This window comes from Diceros bicornis, chromosome 22 (assembly GCF_020826845.1).
Source record: "Diceros bicornis minor isolate mBicDic1 chromosome 22, mDicBic1.mat.cur, whole genome shotgun sequence".
NCBI classification, from domain to species: Eukaryota; Metazoa; Chordata; class Mammalia; order Perissodactyla; family Rhinocerotidae; genus Diceros; species Diceros bicornis.
In genome coordinates, this window is record NC_080761.1 from 26,386,538 (window position 1) to 26,408,621 (window position 22,084).

Below are 22,084 nucleotides of genomic sequence, written 5' to 3' on the forward strand. Positions count from 1 at the left end.
ACCTCCCCCTACAAAAAAAACCCAAAACAAAGCAAAAGGGAAAACCAAAAGCATATCAGCCTTCTCAGCTTGGAAAATAACATAAAGATTCTAAATACTTAGTAATCTTGTTCATTAACATGATGGTTAATAAAAGAAGACCTGCTAAATTCTCTATTGCAGATATTTTTCATATATATCTCTCATCCTTCCATTCAACAAAGTTTTTTTTTTTTTTTTTTTAAACAACATACAACATGCCAGGCATCTGGCTAATTGCTCAGGTTTCAGAGATGAATTGAACTTGCTCTGCACCCTCCAGGCACTAGCCATCTAGTGGAGGATACCAAAGAAATAATCGCATCAAAGTGATAAGTGCTGTAACGGAGGTACACACAGGTTGCTATGGGAGCAGAGTAGGACAAGTGGCTTCCTTTGCCTGGGGAGGGTAAGGAGGGCCACTGGAAGGCTGCTGGGCCAGAGTTGAGTCTTGGAGGATGTGGATTGGGAACCCACATTTCAGTCTGCGGGAAGTATATCCAACATGGCCCCTTAGGAACCAGAAGGTGGACCAGGTTTCCAGAACTCAGGCAATTGCATGAGGTCAACAAGGCTGGCAGACATCTGAACATACACAGGCTTGGATGGCATGCTAAGAAGTCTGAAATTTATCAGATAATGGATCGGGAATAGACAAAGACTCTTAGGATAGAGAGTGATATGACCACAAACAGAATTGGGGTGGTACTTTGGAGGGATGATTGTGGAGAAACAGAATCTATTGAGACTGTGGTTTGGAAAAAAGGAGAGAGAGGAGTGTTTATTTCTGTAATAAATTTAGTTGCTAATTCTAAACTCTCCACTAAATTAAATGTCGGCTGATTCACTTTGTCAAAGTTTTGTTTCCATTACTGTAGATGAAGTACTCATTTCCTAAATAGTCTTACTTGCTCCTATTTGAAGCCAGGCAACATTTCACCCGGCATGAACAGTTTGCCTGGTGGGAGTAGAAGCTTCCTAACTTTGTGCATGGAGTTTTTCTTTATGGGGGTGTTGTAACAAGATACCAGTTTTCAAACCCAATATCTACTCTATTCAGAACATGATCCAAAGCAGACTTATATAACAAGTGAATGTGGCCATACAGACACGAAAAAGTGACTTCTATCCCTTGATGCCAAACTAGAAAGAGAAAAGCAAGTTCAGAGAATACATTATGACTCATCAAAGTCCAAAAGGAAAAGCTTCATGTGAATCTAGCATCCCGTGCAGCCTCCTGGAGTCCTTTTAGCCTCCAACCATATTTGCTTTTGTGTGATTTTCTGCAAAACAAAAGAACCCCATCATTTTCCTCCTTAACATCACTTGTTAAATTTAGCTTTATCTCAGAGATGAAGCTCATGCAATATGTTCTACAAACTTCTTTTCTTACTGAGTAAATGGTGCTGCCTTTTCATTTCTCCTGAGCATAGGCCTTATTTTATAAAACTTCTACTTGCTGAAGTGCAAGCTACAGAAAAGAGGATTCTTCAGAGGACAGACCTGAAGGAAGAAGGTAGTGCTTTCTTAGACCAATGTGAAAGGAAAAGGAGATGCAATATCTATATTTAATCTCTGTTCCTAGCAATAGATTTTATTTTTCAATTCCCAAAGTTGTGCATATAATGCATGGATACCAATCCTTCCAAGTACTGCATCAAAATTTTATATGAGCTGAAGAATATACACATGTAACAAAGGGAGTGTTTTCTTCTTTATTTTCCCTCTGACAAAATGCCAGAAAGAATAGCCAGCCTCTTCCTCCAGTGTCTTACTAAGATGATTGCTCTCTTTTTGAAATTTGGCATGGCAGATGAACGTGGAATCGTAAAGGAATAAAGGGCACTCATTCACAAGGAAATAAAGGTGAAGTCATCAATTTACGAAAATCGGCATGGGAGTTTGGCATGCCACGGAAACAAATTTGGCCTGAAAAAATTAAAACCTAATATTACCTAATGTAATAAGCATTGCCATTAGGTTAAAGCCCTTTTATAGGCAACTAGGTTATCTGGCTATATTAATAGTTGCATTTTATTAGGCAGTTAGAAGTTATATTTTTACTACATTGCTAATTTTGTTTAAAATTTCTTGCCGTATATTTCCCAGCTAATAGTTACACTGGCATATCCTCAGGCAGAAAAACAAGTTCTTACAACAGATTCTTCAGGGCATGCTATATTCTATTTCTCTGAGATGGGTTATCTTTTGTTGTTTTGAGGTTCACTTTGGAATAGAGAGAAAATTATGAAGCTAAAGTTGACAAGCAAGGAACAAGGCCTGAGAAACCTACAGGGTGGGTGACCATTGACACCCCTGGCCACCCAATGGTGCCCTTGCAGATTCTACTTCTGCCAGCAGTGGACCAGCAACGTAAACAATTCCAGCCACTTAATGACCACATGAGGGCTTTGGTGTTCCTTCCATTGCTTCTTGTCTTCAACGTATCCAGTGCATAGTTTTAAGCATCCTAGAACTGCATTTCAGACTCAACTGCTCAAATAGAGTTAATTTTGCAACAGTAAAATAGTCTTAAAGTAGGATTTTACTCTAGGGGGAAAAATCCTCAACTAAATAGTCACAGTGCACTTTGAATGACTAATTTAAACCAGTACATTACAAAATAAGGGATAAATCATACTTTTCATAACACTACCATACAGGAACAGTTTTAATTTTAAGAATCCAGCACCTACATTAATCTGAGTCTAAAATAATAGGCCCCTGATTTAAAATCTCCTAACATTCTTTCACACTTCATAAAGCTAAAAATAAAATTGTCTCAGCAAACACTGACCTATCGTCCGGCCAAAGTGCTGTATTTCACGGAAAATTGAAACAAGAGGTCTCAAAACCGCAAAACACCAGCAGTTTACCGTCGGTAGCCTTAATTGGTCTTAACTGTGGGGTGGGAGAGAAGAGACTATGGTGTGTAGAGAATAAGAGATTTATTCCCCTTCTTAAATCAAATGCAGATGCCATGCTTCCACTGCCCCCTAACCCGCCCGCCCCGCCCCCAAGGGGTTGTTTTTCCATATTTTTGTATATATTTTACGTGAAGATGACAGGTAAGGGAAGGTTCAAGGGCTGTGTCTGGTCCACAAGTAAACAGAGGGGTTAGGGCAGGCTTCTTTATTTATAAGGCGTTCAGCCTCTCAGCTGTTTTTCCCTCGTTGGCATTTGGAAGCTTGCAATCCTTTAGAAAAGAGACAGATTTGGCAGGAATGTTCTTTGTGCCGGCCTTCCTTTTTACGGGGGAGAGTGGGGGCAGATTTATAATTACTGCCTTGGGCGGGGGACGGACGGGGGAGAAAAAGTTTCAGCCGGCACGACAATGCCTGTTTTTTTTCATGGTCAACACTGTGTCACAAACAGCTTTGGTGCCACTCAGAGCCCTTCCCTTGTCCCCTCCCTTTCCCTCTGCAGGCTGGCTCTGGCAGGCGGAGGCACAGTTAAATTCCAGCACCTTCTCCACATACCCCCAAACTACTACGCGCTATTACTACGGCTGCCCTCCCTTTCGCTTTGCCTGCTCTGCTTCCCCAGACTCCCCGGAGGAGCTCGGCAGCGCCCCTGGAAGAGTACTGCCAGGAGAGGGATAACCGGCGCCCAACTCCATCAGGGCTTGGGGCTGCCTGCGTCCTGCGCAGTTTCTCTGCTCCAGGCACAAACACGGCCCGAGAGCCGGCGCCTTGCAGACACACACGGATCCACGCATACAGTAGAGCTGTCTCGAGCCACATTCTTGCACACCGCCCCCTCCTCCCCCCGAGCTCCCGGAGTCGCTGAGCGGGGCGAGTGACAGGCGCGTCCCGCCAACCCGCGCCCGGGCGGGCAGGGAGGAGCGGCGCGTGGGGCCAACTGCGGTGCGTCTTCCGGCGCCCGTGGAGGCGGCGAGGGTGGGACGCGGGGCGGAGCCCGAGTTTAGGAAGAGGAGGGGATGGCTGTCATCAATGAAGTCATATTCATAATCTAGTCCTCTCTCCCTCTGTTTCTGTACTCTGGGTGACTCAGAGAGGGAAGAGATTCAGCCAGCACACTCCTCGCGAGCAAGGTAAATATAACTTACAACTCCTTTTTCCTCTTTCCCCTCCCTCCGGTCTCCCCGCTGCCGCCGCCGCACAAACCCCTCCGGGACCGCGCCGCCTTTGCTGGGGATTATTCATTATTATCCTAATTATTATTTATTGTGCATGCACGGAGACCAAAACAAACAGGCGGGCCAACCGCCACCACAAAAAAGCCCGCCTCCTCCCCGCGGGCCTCAGGTGGAATGCTCTAACGACAGCTCCAGGGCGGCGGTGGGAGAAACGGGAAAGTTTCAACCGAACCTTGCTGTTCTAATAATAACAGTAATAATTACTACTTCAAGGAGGCGAGGGGGAAAAATCCCAACAAACCACAGCCTTGACCCTGGGTAGCCAGTCGGCGATGCGCTGCCAACTCAAGGTTGCAACACACACACCTTCGGCAAGGTTGCAATCCCCCCATCCCCTTAAAAGCCGGGGGTGGGGGACTGAGGCGGAGGGGGAAGGCAGGAGGACAGGGGAGGAGGATGGAAACGCGACAATTCATCCCAAGCAGTCCTCCCGGAAGAGTTGGAAGGGGAGCGGGAGAGGAGGGCGAGAAGCCCAGGCTGGCGGCGAGGCGCCAACGAACGCGGCTGCCACCCGCTTCCCGGGGACTTGTTTAAAGGGCTCCGGCTGCGGAGAAGCGAGCGGATCGCGGCGGGAGAAGCCTGAGCTGGCGCGCCGAGGAGGCGGCAGCCACTGCCGCGGGGCCGGTGCGTGCCGGATCGGAGGTGTCACCTCCACTTTGCGCTTTCCCTCGGGCGGGGATGGGGACGCTGACCGGTAGGGAGGCCTTTAGGCGAAGGGGCTGCAGGGGTGCTGCACCCGGGGCTCTGCGGACGTCCCTGCCCCTGGTACCTGGCGGCCGCGCGGGCTCGGATGTTGAAGTTCTGGGTGTCCGGCCCGGGCCGCACTGCTAGGAGGGAGGAAGGAGGCTACGAAGAAGGAGGTCGGGGTGCCCGCCGGGCTCAGTTACCCTGCCCTCCCCGTCCCCGGGTTTGTTTTGCTTTGCGTCTTCCCCTAGCTTGAGCCGCGGGAACCGCGGGCGTGGGTCGTCCGCGATCGTCCGGGAGCTAGGGGCTCGCTGGGGCCCGGGAGAGCCGCCGTGGCTGCGGGCCGGGGAGGCCATGATCCGGATAATCCTCTCTGCCTGACTGTCACAAACAGGACCCGCGCGCACCCGGGCAGCGGCGGTGGTGTTCGCCGGAGAAGGGAAGGGCTGCGGGGGGGTGGGGGAGAGGAGTGGGGGGTGGGTGGCGAGGGCGGGAGGCGGGGAGACCGGGTGGGAGCCTCCTCCCAACGATGACACGCACCCCTTCCTTTTCGCTCCCTGCTTTCGAGTTTGCTTTATTCCCATCCCAACCTGGTTTACCCCTTCCTCTGCTCTCTCCCTCCATTGGCCGTCTTTCCTCCTCCCGTTTGCGTTGCAAAACACGGCCATGCCATCTGCAAAGGTGTCGCGATGCACTTCCCCAAATAATCGGTCCTGCGCGCCAACCCCTAGGCGTCCTCCGGCCGCGGGGCGCACACCGATCCTGGTGCCCCGGGTGCCCCGCACCAGGCCTTGCAGCCTGGGGGCAGTTGCACCGCGCGGGGCGGGGCGCAGCAGTGCGGGCTCCAGGGGACACCCGCGCCCTGGTCCGGGCACTGGGGCCGGTTTCCGGTACACGCGGGGAAATCGCCTCCTGCCAGTGTCTGCGCGCTCGCTCCCGCCTCCGCCGCCTGGATTGCATTATTATTTTTATCCGGGTTGCCGCTTGCAGCAGATCCTGGTGAGCGCGGGGCTGGCCGGACTGGGGGGTGGGGTGGAGGGAAGTTGGACGTGGATCAGGCAGGAAAAAAAAAGTTTGGCAAGGCTGCTAAGTAGGGTGGGGGGGGTTGGGAGGGGGCGGCGGGCTCCCGCGGCTCGCGTCTACGCGCCCTCGGGGCCGGCGCGAGTGTGTCTGCGCGTGAGTGTGAGTGTGTGTTGTGCGCGCCGGGGCCAGTGCGTCGGGAGCAGCGGCGCCGGCAGCCGCTCCTGCCCGCGCCCTCCCCGGGAGCCGGGGGAGCACAAGGCGAGGTTTGGCGGCGGGGGCAGGCGGGGGTGGCGTGTGCGTGTGGCTGTGAGTGTGAGTGTGAGTGTGCGCGCGCGAGCGGCAGAGAATCAGGAAGTCACAGCAGCGAAGCGCACACAGACATGTTTGATCGCCGTGACATGACGCGCGCGAGGGAGGAAGCGGCAGCGGCGGCGGGGGCCGGGCCGCGGGCTCGGGCGCGGGCCTAGGGCTCGGGCGGGGAGACCCGCTCTGGGTCGCGGGCCGCGCCGCCACTGCAGGCTCGGCCAGCCCCGCGCCTCTTTTTGTTCGGCGTCCCCCAGGTAAGCAGCCTGCGCCGCCGCCCCCCGCTGTGTGCGGAGCTTTCCAGCTCTCCCTGCCGGCCCCCTCCGGTCTGCCGGCTCGCCTTTCCTGCAAAGTCAGGCAGGCGGGGGAAACGGGCTCCTTGTCTTCCGATCGATTGCGTGGAAAACTTTCCAGCGGGAGGCACCGTGAGAGGGAAAAAGAAGGCCTTGCTGGCTGCTGTCGCTTGTCAGTTCTTTCTCCTCCGGGTCCGGAGAGTGGAGTCGCTGCGCCTTGGGGTTGTTGCACATTCAAACTTCGGGCCTAAACGTGCCTCCAACTCTCGCAGGATTTACTCCAGCAATAAAATTAATATTCCAAGTCGTCCACTTGGTCTTGCCAGGCGTTCGGATTTTTTAAGAGAAGGAGACAGGCTTGGGAGTCGAGGGAAATGGGGGTGTTGTGCAGAATCCATTCCTTCTTTCATGTCTGCACCGGGTGTTATGTAATTTAGTAGCACATGGGTGCAAAGCCCATACTGGGCTTCTCCCTTCCTTTGTTTATATAACTTTTGGGAGAGTTTTGCAAGGTTGTCGCCTTTTTTCCCTCCTCCCTAACCTGATGGAGTTTGGTGCTTTTGAAAAAGTAAAGCGACCCGGGTCAGTATTTTATGGAGAGGTGTCATCATTGTCTCCTGGGCATTATGTAGGCTGTATTCCCAAGTATGTGTAATGTTAGAACATAAGGAGGACGTTAAGGATACACGTTTGTCTGACTACCGGGAGGGGTTATTTTTAACGTCTGTGCGTTACCAATTGCAGAGTTAAATTTTAAAATTCCATTTCCAAAGACTTTTTAATTTACACCTGGTTGTGCCATATTTGTGGGAACAGAATGCTTGTATGAACAGAAAGATTGTTGCTTGCGGGTTGAGTAGAAGAAAATTCCTAACCATCTACACTCAGAAACCCTTGAGGGCTGTACTAAAATAAAGCCATGCCAATGTTACGTGTGTGTATATACACGTATATATGCATATTGGAATGTTTCAGTAATACCTTCCACTAGTTATTTGGGAGACCACTACCCCTGGTTTGTTTGCCAACACTAGACTTGGTAGGCTTCCAGCCTACTTCTAGCACATTGGTGCTTTTAAGAGGTGTGGCAGGTTTGAATCCAAGTTGGTGCATTGTTATGCAAATTGAGACACACTTTCTCTTTTAGGAATCTAATTGCCCTTTTATTCTCCCGGACTTTTTTTTTTTTTTTTTAAGCTCCCTGACAACTCAAATGTTTGCTGTTGGAAAGAGGGGGTTTGTAGATACCTACCAGGTACAAAAAAATGTTAATTGAAGTGGACTGAGGAAAAAAATCAAACCTGTAGACCAAGGTCCATCTCCTTTGTTGGGGGCATTAAAGAGAGATGCCTTATTGGTAAAGAACATTGTAAAATAAATTAGGAGTTTCCGCTATGAGAACCCTTGAAGAATTGGCAGAGGTGAGGGGGTGCTTCCTTCAATGCAGCCTTTCTCTTCTGAATTACATCAGTTCCATCCTAGCTTCGGGACTCGCTGCACTGTGGTGTTTCACAGAAAATATTCACCACAAGAGTGTGTTCAAAGCAGCCTTAGATCTTTTCTTTTGTTCGTTTTTAAAGTGGTTTTTGAGCATTTCTCTCGTCAAGTTTCTTGAAAAGTGCTTTGACCAACACCTGAGGCTTGGAATTGACCAAAAAAAAAAAAATTGCCTGTTCTTGTATATTGTTAATGCTCGAACTGTGTTTAAAATATTTCTGACAGTATAGCTAGAAAGTAACACTTTGACAAATAATTATTTCAAACTTTTTTCTTTGATTAGGTTTAAGACAGGTCATTTTACAGAGCAGTATGAAAGAACATCTCATTCTTTTCTGGGAGATAATTGTGAGACCCCTTATATTACTGTGATATTTTGACATTTCATTTTAAAGGCTTATTATGTATTGGAACAAGACCATAAAAGAGAAAACTTTCATAAATTATAAAAGTGGTGCTGTCTTCCAGTGTTTTCATGTTTTTTCCCCCCTTTAGAAGTCTTCCTTTGTAAACAACTCCTTTGTCAAACTCTCCTAGGTCAGCAGGTTTTTGATACTCCTGAGAAATAATAAATCACTATTTATGACATCTTGATACGGTGCCATGAGAACAACTGAATTATCACAAATATAACACTTAGTGTTTCCCAGCACTAGGGTATGGAGGGTGTGTTGGTACGTCTTGATTTAACCACCAGAAGTTTTGATTCTCACTGTTTCTGGTCAAGATGATTTTAAGGGAAGTCGTGGACAATTTGTTGCTTAACATGAGTGGCCTTAGAAAGCTCTATGAATGAGTCACATTTCTCTTCTGCAGTATTTCTGGTGAACAGATGAGAAAATTTCCCTAATGTGAAAAGCCACATTTGGGAGCTACTTCTGATTTTTTTCTTGTCACTTTTTTATGTAAAAGAATTATCTTCTAAATTGCTCCTTTTCCTTAAATGTGTTCTATAGATTGTTTTTGACCAATAGAGGATGCTGAGTTAATTGCTCCCTTTCCTTAAATGTGTTCTATAGATTGTTTTTGACCAATAGAGGATGCTGAGTTTTCTATCATCTTTGGAAGAGTTTGTATTATGGAAATTTCATCTCTAGCCAGTTAATAAAGTCCTGGATCATTCCATAAGAGGTTGAGAATAGAAAATACAGAAGGTAGTAAGCTATTCGGTAGAGTATTTAGGAAGGCCTGGGGTGTTGTTTATTTTTTCTACGTAGAAAATCATGACTTTGTATTTACCAGGGAATATAGGAGTCTAAAACTTAGTTTTGCCAGAGTCATTGTAAAAGATAACATATTTATTTGCCTGAGATATTTATCACCAAGTTAAATGGGATCTTGCAACTGGGGTTTGGAAAACTTTACAACTTTATTACTGTTTATTATGACTTTATTTTTTCTCATATTAATAAAGTAGTTTTCCTTGAAAGTGTTCAAGATATATTAGAGAGAGCTTTTAAGTAATACAAGTCCTAAAGGTAAAGTTAAAGATACTTGAATAATTAAACTTTAGCAAAGTATATAATAGAGCTGATGAAATTCAGGAGCTAAATAGCTGGAGCTTTTAAGTGTTGGATATAAACGACTTATTAATTCACTCATTTGGAATGATGCTTTGGATATGGAATACGGGATTTTTGACTGAAACATTGACGTGAGTGATGCCCTTCTAGACTTCTGGATTTGTAATACATTATTATGTAACTGGAGGCTACTATGAATCGTGATTTTTTTTTTAGTTATATAAGACTTCCTGGACATTCAGTTATAATCAGGCTATATGTCTCTGTAATGTAAAACGTTTAAAAAATCACAATGTTCTACTGTAGTTTTAGATGTAGCATCAACTTAAGCATCAATCTTATACCAACATATCATCTACCTCTATGCAAGCAGTCATGTTTTAGAAACTTTTTAGAAACTGACCTAATTTAAATATGCGCTGGCCCTTTTGTAAATTGATGAGTGGAATCCAGAGAAGTTGAAATAAATTTAAAGTTTAAAAACCATTAAATATAATTATAACTCCTTCTTCCATTTTTTTTTAATACTGAATTCAGAATTGGGGAGTTAAAATTACTTAAAAATAGAAAAAAATCCCTGACCAAATGGACTGGGGTATGTTGGTTTACAGGTTAACGATAGTCCAAGGGGCATTCTCTATCAGTTTGTATTTAGATTGTGGTTTTCTTTCTTTAGGACGGCTGTATGTTTCTTTACCTCCTTGATGTTGTATATTCCGGTTTTTGCCATCCCCTGGGAGATGTCATTGAGCTTGGAAATTGAATGTCCATGAGGAAAGCCCTCTCCCATTTCTTCTCCCTGTGCTTTGTTGAACTGGGCACATAATAGCTTTGCAAATATTTGCAACTCTCTTTTGGTTTATTGTGCTGTATTCCTACATGTACTAAACTGCTATTAAGCAAAGTCCAAAATTCTGTAAAAAATAAATGATCTGCAATGGAAAATTGATGTGTTTTAAAGAATGTACCTGACCGTTTAAACATATGAATAGCAAATAGCACAGGCCAAGTGATATAGGGAGAGATCAGGGTAAGCCCTCTTGGGTCCATGGGATAGATAAAGTATTCAAGATGGGGTAGGTTTGCCTCTGGAGGAGGGCAGGGGTGGGGGTGGTGGGTGCTGATCATCTGAGATCAGAAGAAAGCCCTGAGATGGCGGGGACGTGTGAGGCTGGAGAACCTGTGTGTAGACCAGTGTACCTATTTTGACCTGGTTGCCCAGGGCAAGAGGTTCCAGTTGGGGAGAATTTTCAGAAGATAAAGTTGGAGATGTTAGAAAGACTTGACTTTCAGGCTGTGTGAATATTTTATCCAGTGTGTATTGGAGGTTTGTCTCTCAGAAGTTTTGAGCAATGAATTCATGCACCAAAACTATTTTAGAATTATCTGGCAGATTGTGGATTCAAATTCAGAGTGGGAATTGAAGCCGTTATAAGAATCCTCACAATAATGCACATTTTTATACAATAGCTCACAAGGTGTCTTCATAGCTAATATTTTATTTGATTCATGTCAAAATTGAGCCTGTAGCTGGCTACTGTCATGCCTATTTTGTAGAGGAGGAACTTGAAACTCAAAGAGGTCAAATCCACTGTGTGGTGATTTTTTTAATCGTAAATGGCCATTATTCATTTTAATTGCAGGGAACTTAAAGGATTCATTCTTGGATTTGTTGCTACTGTGAAATTCAGGGCAAGTGGGCCATATCAAAGCTCATTGTCTGTCACATAACCAGGGTTCATTCAGCATATAATGGTCCAGTTTTACTGCTAAGTCAAAGTGTGCCATCTCGACCAGAAAGGTGTTTAAAGTATGTACTTCACACTCTTCTACGTTTAGTGTATAAATAAAATTATCTTAGCAGACAGAGGAGGAAGTGGCTATCATTGATTTTTATCAGCATCCCAAATGGGGTTGCCTTGCAAAGGGGCCTAACAAAACCTAGGAAGGATGAGTAGCCATGGAAATATACACATGATACATTTCAGGGTGTCACGCTTTGAAACTAGCTTTTGTTGGTTTGATTTGTTTGGTTTGATTTTGACCAATTGCCTGGCAGTTTGGGTTCAACTGAATTTTAGAAGTGATAGTTATCCATGATTACCTTTATAACTACCAATGGACATGAGCCCTGGGTTAGAGAGATGCTCTGCTGTAGTGCTTTTTGTTGAGGGGCTTCTAGTACTTTCTCATAAATTCCCTTTTTAAAAGAGTTTTTCCTTTTGTGGAAACATTGGCTGTCTTCACTGAGGAGGTCATCAAATTTCATCACAGGTAGACTCTTCGAAGAAGGCAACTCGTGGAATCTTCGGGGTGATAATGTTGAGAGCCAGGTTCCTGTGCAGGCAGTGCCTGGGGATCACGGGGCAGTAATTAGCCTCTGCAGAGTTTGTTCTTGTCTTTTGTCTTGCACAGAGCTGCCTCAGAGCCTTTGCCAGGTCTGACTCTGGGCAAGGACGATCCCAAGGCAATTTATTTAAAGTAAGGGCAGCAGCCCACATCCTAATTTGTTTCCTTGACTGAATGATGAAGAGTTCACAGAAGCCCAACAAACAGATCATAATTTTAATCCTACCACTTTTTAAAATATCTTCGACTTTGAATGGTAAAACAACAGGAAAAACCATGAGAAAAATGTGTTCCATGCTTTTCTAGAGTTTCGGTCCAGCAACGTAGAATGTTAACTTTAAGCCCAGTGCGGTTTTTATCCGTGGCACAAATCATGTTGTGCACTGTTTAAAGTTGCACGTCTCAGACCAAGAAGCACGAGGGCTTCAGTAATGTTTCATCACCTATCCGGACAACCTTGGCCTCTAAACAAGAAACTTCTGGTAGATTTATTTCCTTTATCTTCATTGCTGCTCTCCTTACCCACTCTTCGCTCCCCCATTAGGAACAGCAAGTGCAGTGTCCCAGTTCTAGAGATATGGCTACTTCTTGTGGGGGAAGTATCAATGCAGTTATAGAGAAAGCTACACCGAAAACAAGAAGCACTTCAGGTTGGGAGAGACGTTCTGAATCAGCAAACAGATGTAAAACGAACAGTTAACTATCTCCTGAGCCTTGTAGTTCTCCGGTCACAGCCAGAAAACTTTAAAAAGACTGAGTTATTTTGAGGGATGTGGACTGGGCCTAATTTTTATTTCTAATATTCCACCTTTGACCTGTACCCCCAAGTGTTTCTGTAAATGCAGCAGTGCTAAAGATCTGCTGGCAAGCCAAGATTTCCCCTCGCTTCCTTATCACATCTGGTGAAGAGTTATTTAAGAGGTGTCGTCTAGTCTAGGTGGTTGTGCTTTCCCAAACTTTCTCTGTAACTAAAAGACAAGTTTCTAGGGAACTTTTTTTTTTTTTTTAACTTCAAGGCCTGGCTGACATGCCACCTTCTCCAGTAATTCCCTTTTACCTTGCTCCACCATCTAAACTGCAAGTCATCTCTCTGCCCCGTGCCTGCATTGGGTACTTTAGCTGTACCCATCTTGTCTTGTGGGATCTTCCATTTTTTTCTCCTGCTGTTTTTTATGGTTAAGTCCTGTTTCGCTGTCAGACTTGCAGAGGCCTGGGGTACACCTTCTGTTCGTTTTTGTATGTCCTCCGTGCCCATGCCCAGTGGAGACTCGGGACGGTCAGGGAGGAATAAGTAAAACGGGCCTTCTGGATGTTTGATTACACATCACCTACTTCTTCAGTTTGTGATGTTGTTTCCACCTCACATTCTCTCTAGGGCTTCTCTTGACTCCTCTGCCCCTTCCTAAATTAATATATCATCACAGCCAAATCCTAATCCTTGCAGAACATCTCTCCCATTGCTTCATCTTGGTCTGTACGTCCTCTGCTTTCGACTCCTGCATGTTCTTGCTCCGGCCGCAGTGAAGACTCTCCACTGATGGGTGTAGCTGCTCAGTCTTGGGGTGGGAGTGAAGAGATAAGTTCTACTTACAGATGTGACTTTGGGCAAGCTATGTGGTCCCTTCCTGCCCTCATCCTTTAGATGGGGATGTGGCAAAATGTCTCCTCAATTCAAGTCACTAAAATTATTATGAAGCACATGGGTGTGTTTGGATATTACTCCAAGTGTGGAGGTCTTTGGTATTTCAGTTGATTGCAGTAAGACAGTAAGGTACACACTTTGTCGTGGTTGTCGTGGTTGGACTGCTGACCCTTAAAATCCCATGAAGTTGAACTCCTTTTCATATGCAGATGGGTGTGCCCAGGCTTTCAGCTAACGGGAGAGGAAGGAGATTGGGCTGAGGGAAAATGTCCATGGTGGCTGGAGTTGTGGGAAGCTCCGAGGACTTTTATTTTTAAAAACACACACTCCCCAGTAGTAAAGGCAGGAACGTCAGGACAAAAAAAAGACAGGGTGTACTGCTGGAAAATTCTTGGCTAAGAACACAGCGGCCTGGCCCTCAGGGAGTGCTGGTCTGAGGTAGAGGGAGGCATAACGGGGGAGGAGAGGGGACTAGCAATGCCTATGTATGGGGAGGTCTCTGTGCCTTACCTCCCCCAACACACACAGATACATTTTTTTCATTATAGTAGCCACATAATTGTGGAACAGGTCGTTCTTTTCTGTGACAATATAAAACTCCCTGCCCCCGCAACACAAAATAAAAATAGGTTTTGAGTGTTATCTTGTGGACAGACCTACCACTACCCTATCAAGGTTATCTGAGCCCTCCCTTCTTCCCCATCTCTACTGCCTACTGCCACCATCACTACCCCATCTGCATCATTTCACCAGTGCCTTGAAGAAAAAAGAAAAGGGTTTGGGTTCCTGCAGATACCAGTAGGATTGGTGAGCGAGAAGCTGAGTTGGCCAATACAATCAAGTTTGAGGACTGTAAACCTTAACCGCGGTACCTTAGTAATAACACGTGCTTCTGCTTGAGACTCGCGCCTCCTTGTAATTTATACCCCCGAGTTGCTTTACACTGTGGGAAAGTTTAATTAGGTACTCAAGCTGTACAATAAAGTTGCCACCAGAAATGAAGAGGGAGAGGTAAGAGGCCAGGACTAGAGCTGCATCTTTGAGAGGCGGTCCTCTTCGGTTCGCTCGAGTGACGGCGCCAAGGCACGAACCCTGGGACAGCCCAGATTCTGCTGTGGAGGTTCATTGATGAATGCCACCACACACAGGATTGGAGGAAGTCTGTGAGATGCTCCAAGTCATGGATAGACAGATGGAGGGAGCCTTGAGATACTCCTATCCCAAGCCCAGAAGAAGCCTAGAGACCCTAGAGGAAAAGCCCTTTGCCCAGGGCCCCGGGGTTGGTGGTGGCCCTGAGACAAGAAGACGAGACATGGGTCTCTGGACTCCCAGACAGAAGCCAGAGAGTATCACAGGCAAACTGTATGACAGTTCCGATGCCTGCCATTCATTAGCTATGTGGCGTGGGGCAAGTTTCCTCATTTGTTAAACTATGCTGTTTCTCTGAGCTCGTTTCTCATTTGTTAATCTGTGCTGTTGCATGGACACATTCATTAAGTCCGTGCATCTGAAAGTTCTCTTCTTATTAAAAAGTCCCCTATATAACATGTTCCTATATTAACATTCCACCTATATGCCCATACTTTTCCATGTAACTTCTCATGTTTTTCCCTTTAAGAAGTTTTTAATAGTTTCCTTTAACAAAGCACAAGGACCGTTTTTATGGGACTATGTACAAGTAATTACAACACTCTACGAGATTCCCAGATGAAAATGATCATATATGCAGAAAGTTGTTAGTATTACTGGGTAATACATGTTAAAATCTAAAACATGAAAAGTAAGACTGCCAGGCTAACTAAGTATTTGTATCTTCATTGTTCAAACTTGTGGTATGTTACTGTAGTAGCTATTGAAGCCCATGTCAAGGTAAACCACAACAGGAAGTAAGCAATTTCCTTTTATTCACTGAAAAATAAAGGGGTGCATTAGTTTGCTGAGATACATGAAAGAACATTATAACTTGTAGTACCCCTGAATTGACGTAAGCTTCCTAAATTTAAAGTGCTGACTGAACGTGTGTGTGTGTGTGTGTGTGTGTGTGTGTGTGTGAGGGGGTGGGATGCAAAAAGAAAAAGTTACTTCCGCCAGCTTTCTTAATCACAAAGAAAAATAATAACATTTGGCTCTCTAGTGAATTCAAAGCTATAATTCACCCTCGAGCTTCCCTGTTGTTTTAGAAACCACTTGAACTGGGTTCTCCAAGTCCCATCTTGTAAACCAGTTTGAGTGATCCCCTGCTTATAATCACTCCAAAGTAGCTACTCATTGTTGCCTGTTTTAGCCTTAACTCCTTTATCAGAATGGCCTAAATTCTTGCCTACACTTTTAAGCCTTCTTTATTTGAATGCACCTCAAACACTGATTACTCCCTAATTTTTTGCTCATAAAACAGTTGACTCTATTAATAGTTTGCCCTTGAAATTTTGTCTGCAGTTCATTCAGATCTTTTTTGAGCCCTGACTGCATGCTGGTTGGAGGTGCTGGGGATACAGGAGAGAAGAAGAGCAAGACCCTGCCCTCATGGCCCTCACATTCTAGAGATTCAGCAAGAGGTGACAGACAGTAGGTAGCTAAGAATGGAACGAATGTGGGTTTTTTGTATTTCCCCTTTAACCTCTCATTTCACTATGGAAAGAGCCCTGCTATGGGTGACTGGGCCCCTATGGTCTGATGCCGTCCCTGCCACTACGCAGTGGGTAAGCAAATCACTTAGGGTGTCTCATTCTGTATCTTGTGAGGTTGACAACTGGTTGTGTGTACAGGTGTGTGCCCCCAGATAATATCATAATATATGACAGTTGCTCTCCCTAGTGGTATTTAGCTTAGTTGCTGGGCTCATTAATATCCATCCAAATTCAGAAAATAACTTATTTACTCATTTTGATTCATATCCAACTGCGGTGGTACCCACCCCATGAGGCAGTTCCCCAGTGGTAGTGCTGAGAAGTCTTAGAGCGTTGGTGATGGAATATTGCTTTGACGAAATTGGAGAACCAGAATTTCCCCAGCTAGTCTGTGGTGGACCCCAATCCAGTAGTCGTGGATGACTTGTCTCGGAAATCTTGGACCACAGAGAGGCCTAGGATGAAACCCTGGCTTTAACTGTCCCTGTGGTCTGCAATTAATTTAGCTGACAGGAGGACCACGTCGTAAACTGTTCCTTCTGATCACTTCTGGTACAGTGGAGGTGATGGGGAAAATAATGGTAAATAGGAGTAGCTGCTTATGGTGCCAGGCACTGGACTGTATTTTTCACATGTACCATTGCATTTCAGTCTCAGTTAGTAATTGTATATGTGGGTCTCTGAACCCATATTTGTCTGACTCCCATCACTTCTGCTTTTCCCATGATTGGGAATTCTCCTTCCTTCTCAATTTATGAAATTGTATTTTTTTCCCCTTTTAACTATCTGGAATTCTCTGTGAAGTTTTGAATGCCCATTTACTTATGAAAATGGGTCTTGATTGGATACTTTTTTAGGGGTTTTATATTTTAATGGCTTTAGGGGGTTAATAACTTGTAAGGTGCCCAAGCCAGTAAGTAATGGAGAGCATCTGTTGACTTCAGTAATAAATTTTAAACTTGTTTAGAATTCTGCTTATGTGTTAAATTTGAGTTTCTCCAGTGAGTCTTTTTTGTATCTTAGATGATTTATATCTTTCTGGGGAATCATTTAGAGTGTTTTTTTCTTTTAAACAAGTGGTCTTCATAAAGACTAGGGCAGATGGATATATATCATACTTACTCAAACATCTGGACTAGACAAGGCAGTTCTGTTTGATGTTTGTTACAGAAATGGCACCATCAAATACTAACAACTGTTTTATTCTAATCTTAACATCATGTTTAAAACATTCCTTTCTCTTTTCTTCTTTCCAGCTCAGTATCACTCTTCTGACTGGCAGAGACAGGAGGAGTAGATGTCCACGCCCACAGACCCTGGTGCGATGCCCCACCCAGGGCCTTCGCCAGGGCCCGGACCCTCTCCTGGCCCAATCCTCGGACCTAGTCCAGGACCTGGCCCCTCCCCAGGTTCTGTCCACAGTATGATGGGGCCAAGTCCTGGACCTCCCAGTGTCTCGCACCCTATGCCTACGATGGGGTCTGCCGACTTCCCGCAGGAAGGCCTGCATCAAATGCATAAGGTAAGAGCTCATTCTCCCGTTCAGCTCATTTTCTGAGTCGTGGATGGCTCGTAATCCTGATAACCCCCGTCTCTTTTCTCTACTATTGTTAGCAAGACAATCAAGCTAGGTCTTTGTCATATCTTGTATATTATTAAAAACATACATCCCTAGGCTCTTTTATTGTTACAGATGTTGTACCAGGCAGGAAGATCAGATCTTGGCTTTTGAAAAATACTAGGTAGAATATGTGGTTCTGACAGATTCTGTGATTTGTGGGTTACAGGTATTTTGGCTCAGTGAATAAGTATATTAGTAAATAAGTTTTGATTTTTTTTCTGACTATATATGTTAAGTAACTTATATCATCCATGAATGAACATACTGAAAATTATTCTTCCCTAAAAATGTTGAGATTTATTTTAAAAATTAGATCTCAAAGAGGAAAAGGAAAACGAGTTTTTTGCTACAGGATTTTTTTTTTTAAAAAAAGCTTTATTGAAGTAAAATACTTTCTAGGGAATCCCTAAAAGGTACTTTGCTGTCCCTATGTGAAGTGGCTTTATACTGGTTTTGGAAGAGGGCTCTGATCTTGCAGAGTTCCGGTCCAGTGGTTTGATTCTGGACTCAGGTTGTAATAACCCTTTATTGATGAGACTCGGATTGATGCTGTGGGGATGATCATATCATGATTTTGGCATTATGCCTTCAAAGGAGATGCAAAAAAGAGAGAATAGCCTTTTGAGAAAGTGAACAAGATCCTCTGCAACCATTTGCTTTGAAAGTTAGCAGTAGCCAAAGAAAATCTATGAGACCATTGCATATTATCAGAAGGTTCTACCTGATGAGACAAGTAGAGGTTTTTCATCCCTTTTGGACGCCATCACAGGTAGATGGGGTGGCGGGGATGCCTCTTGATATTAAGTAGGCAAGCCGTGGAGGATACTGGTTTAAAACAGAAGGATTACTGCAGAAAAGAGCAAGGCCTTCCTCTAATTGTGTAGGACTGTTGGTCAATTTTAAGGTAAGGCATCGGAGCCCAGAAGAGAAGATCCAATTTTACAAATTTGTTATTTGGTGCTTTTCAAATCAGGAAAGTAATACATGCTTATTTTGAAAGCAAAACTATACTGAGATAAATACAGTCATGCACCACTTAATGATGTTTTGTTCAGCGACGGGCTGTGTATATGACAGTGGTCCTGTAAGATTAGTGCTGTATAGCCTAGGTGTGTAGTAGGCTATACCATCTAGGTTTGTGTAAGTACACTCTATGACGTTCGCACAACGATGAAATCGCTTAACAACGCATTTCTCAGAATGTATCCCCGTCGTTAAGCGACACATCACTGTAAAGGAAACAGTTAATCCTGGTTTAACCCCAGGTAACAGCTTATTGTCCATGCTCTTCACATCTTGCTTTTCTTTACGTTCGGGAAAAATACAAGTAAGCACGGGTATGCATATACAGGTGCGATTTTTCTAAATATTTTCTTTGACCATAATAGAATCATATTGCCACTGTTAATTACTCTGAAACTTCCTCTTTTCATTTAAAAATATATTGTGGATAGATATCCCTAAGTTCTCTCCCTCCTTTTTTGTTTTTTTAAAATGCATTTTTACCTTGTCAGGTATCTGAAGAAATAAAACTGCTTGTTTTCCATATCATATTTTTAGGAGACGTATTGAACATGTAGACATATTGAAGTCATTAAGTTGTCTTGGGTTCATATTAAATTAATTTGGGAGCTGTATTAGAGATCTGATCTGTCACTTGTAAACCTGCGTCCAGGTGGGTTAAATGGTTTCAGAATGGTTTGAGGATGTCTCACCTCCAAAATGAAAGAGAAAATTTGAAGGAAATATTTCTCTAACCTTTCTTATTATTTAAGCATTTAAAAGCTAAATGTATGAGTGAGCCAGTGATGTTTTTGCACTGGATTGTTTTTATTGATAATTATCTCTTCTGATCCCTTCTGTTTGATTACCTTGCATCTTTGTCACACATTCTCATATTCTCTGCCCCAGTCGGTGCTCATTTCTGTTTTGTTTTGTGCTCATGCTGCACGTTTTGCATTTTTTGCCACCCTGCTTTTCCATAGCCCCCTGCCCCGCAGATAACTCCCCGAGTGAGGACATGATTAAGGGCCTAGAGTTGACACCTGCTGGCCAGATGCTTTCACTTTCCTAGATTCTCTTTATAGGCAGCTTTATTCCTTGTCTCTCTCCTCCTTCTCCCTCTGCGCTTCAGCGTTTTGCTTTTCAACATCACTGGAAATAAACAAACAAGTGGCATAAATACATCTGCTGTGTTGCTCTGATTTCCTCTCTATTATTACTATTTAACAGACTCAGAGGCGCTCTTTAGACCAAATTCTTCCCATTTTTCTTCTAAACATCTTCTTTATGGTAAATTTTTCCTCTTTTCAAGCGCATGCTTTTGACTCTGCAGAAATTAACTTTCCTTTCTCCAAAACTGCAAACACTCATACTTTCTTGCCTGAAGTCATTTGGTTTCTATAAACTCCTGGAAATATTCCTTTCAGGCTGCTTTGAAAATTGCTATTCCAGTTTGGGGAGGAATAGACTTTTTCAAACACGTGCTCCGTTGCCCAGTTCTGGATTGGATTAATGTCAATTCAATAGCTATTTATTGTGTGTCTGTTATGTTCTAGGCCTCGGGTCCTGTTTCCAGCCTCTGCGTTCTTTATTTTTTCCACACTATGCCTTTAACTGTTTTCCATCTGCCTCCCTCTTAGTATAGCTTCATCCATTTCACCTTCCATCCCTTTTGGAATTCACCCCCATTCACTGCTTTACCCTGTCTGTTCCTCTTTTCCCAACTGCCATGGAACTTTCTGGTTTCAGCTTTCAAACTTTCCATAGTTCCTTCCCCTCTGATGAAACAAAATTACCAAAAAAAAACCAGATCATCACAGACACTTCAGATAGCCTTCGTTCAGACTTTGGATGAACTTCAGCATACAGCGGGTTTCAGGACTTGCTTAAAAGGGTATAGAAGAGTAGGTTATATTTGTCTGCCTTGTGAACAGGACTTCATTTTTATTTGCAGGTTTTGACATTACAAAAACAATGTCAACTGTTTAAAGCCTGGACTTCTGAGTTACAGATAGTTTTGATGATCCTATTGGTGTAGTCCTCTTATTTTTTTGTTCTCACCTATACAAAATATGTAGTATATAGTAATATATGTAATGTAAGTGTAAAAATATGACTGTCCTATGGGTACCAGATTATTGTGCCACACTTTTGAAGACTTTAGAGAGGGGTCTTAAAACTCCAAATAGAAATATTGTACCTCAGAGAGGTGTCTAACTGATGTCCTTTCAACGTTTCAGCCCATTGATGGTATGCACGACAAGGGGATTGTAGAAGATATCCATTGTGGGTCCATGAAGGGCACCGGTATGCGACCACCTCACCCAGGAATGGGCCCTCCGCAGAGTCCGATGGATCAACACAGCCAAGGTCTGTGTCTGCTACAAACCTGATTTTGGCTCCATACCTTCGTCTTTCATCTTTCCTATTGGTTATTTTAATTATGACTTCCAAAGAGCATGTCTTCCAAGAGCAATCTTCTAAGGAAGATTGAATGCAGCAGGTTTCTTTTCCTTATAGAAATCTCCCCCAACCCCCACCAACACAACTTTGTGATTTCTGTGGGCAATTATATTTCCAAAATCCTAGTGATTTTACTAGCCCCTACGTGTCCAAGCACTTTGCAAAGTGCTTTATGTACTTTATGCGGAATCTTTGTCGTGATCTTGTAAGGTAAATTCTGCGAGCCCAGTTTTATAGATGGGGGAGTGAAAGCCCAGTTGACATATCCGGTGAGTGAGGGCTGGACGGAGAATCCAGGTATGCCTCCTAACCACAGCACTGATGTGAAGGTAAGATGAGCCACCTGTGTCCCTTGAGTTGCATGTCTGTAGGTGGCTTTTTCTAGCAGTGGAATCAGCTGTCGTTGCTGGTGGATAGCTGTATTAGTCTCCTAGCGCTGCCATAACAAATTGCCACAAACTTGGTGGCTTAAAACAAGAGAAATTTATTCTCACACAGTTCTGGCGGCTAGAAGTCTGAAATCAAGAGATCAGCAGGGCCATGCTCTCTCTGAATCAGGCTTTAGGGAAGAATCCTTCCCTCTTGGCTGGCTTCTGGTGGTGCCAGCAATCCTTGGCATTCCTTGGCTTGTAGATGTATCACTCCAATCTCTGTCTTGGTCTCCACATGACATTTTTCCTGTGTGTCTGTGTCCAGATTTCCTTCTTATAAGGACACCAGCCATTGGTTTAGGGCCTACCCTAATCCAGTATGACCTCATTTTAGCTTGATTACATCTGCAAAGACCCTGTTTCCAAATAAGGTCACATTCACAGGTACTAGGGGTTAGGGCTTCAGCATATCTTTGGAGAGGACGCAATTCAACCCACAATAATGGCCC

The 22,084-nt window shown here is 44.3% G+C and overlaps 1 protein-coding gene across 8 annotated transcripts in view; it reads left to right on the top strand.

The window, feature by feature from the left end:
* Nucleotides 1-3,972: 3,972 nt before the first annotated feature.
* The window catches only part of SMARCA2 (SWI/SNF related, matrix associated, actin dependent regulator of chromatin, subfamily a, member 2), a 173,923-nt gene continuing 155,811 nt past the window's right edge, over nt 3,973-22,084 (top strand). For 2 of the 8 annotated variants that reach the window (XM_058565718.1, XM_058565725.1), the window contains exons 1-4: nt 3,973-4,072; nt 15,928-16,056; nt 17,375-17,640; nt 20,982-21,111. In XM_058565718.1, coding sequence (XP_058421701.1) covers nt 17,416-17,640; nt 20,982-21,111 — 355 coding nt within the window. In that variant the 5' untranslated portion in view covers nt 3,973-4,072; nt 15,928-16,056; nt 17,375-17,415. Of the gene's footprint in view, nt 4,073-4,634; nt 4,802-5,759; nt 5,861-15,927; nt 16,061-17,374; nt 17,641-20,981; nt 21,112-22,084 lie in introns of those variants that run through there. The other 6 variants (XM_058565719.1, XM_058565721.1, XM_058565720.1 and 3 more) reach the window with 6 other exon arrangements.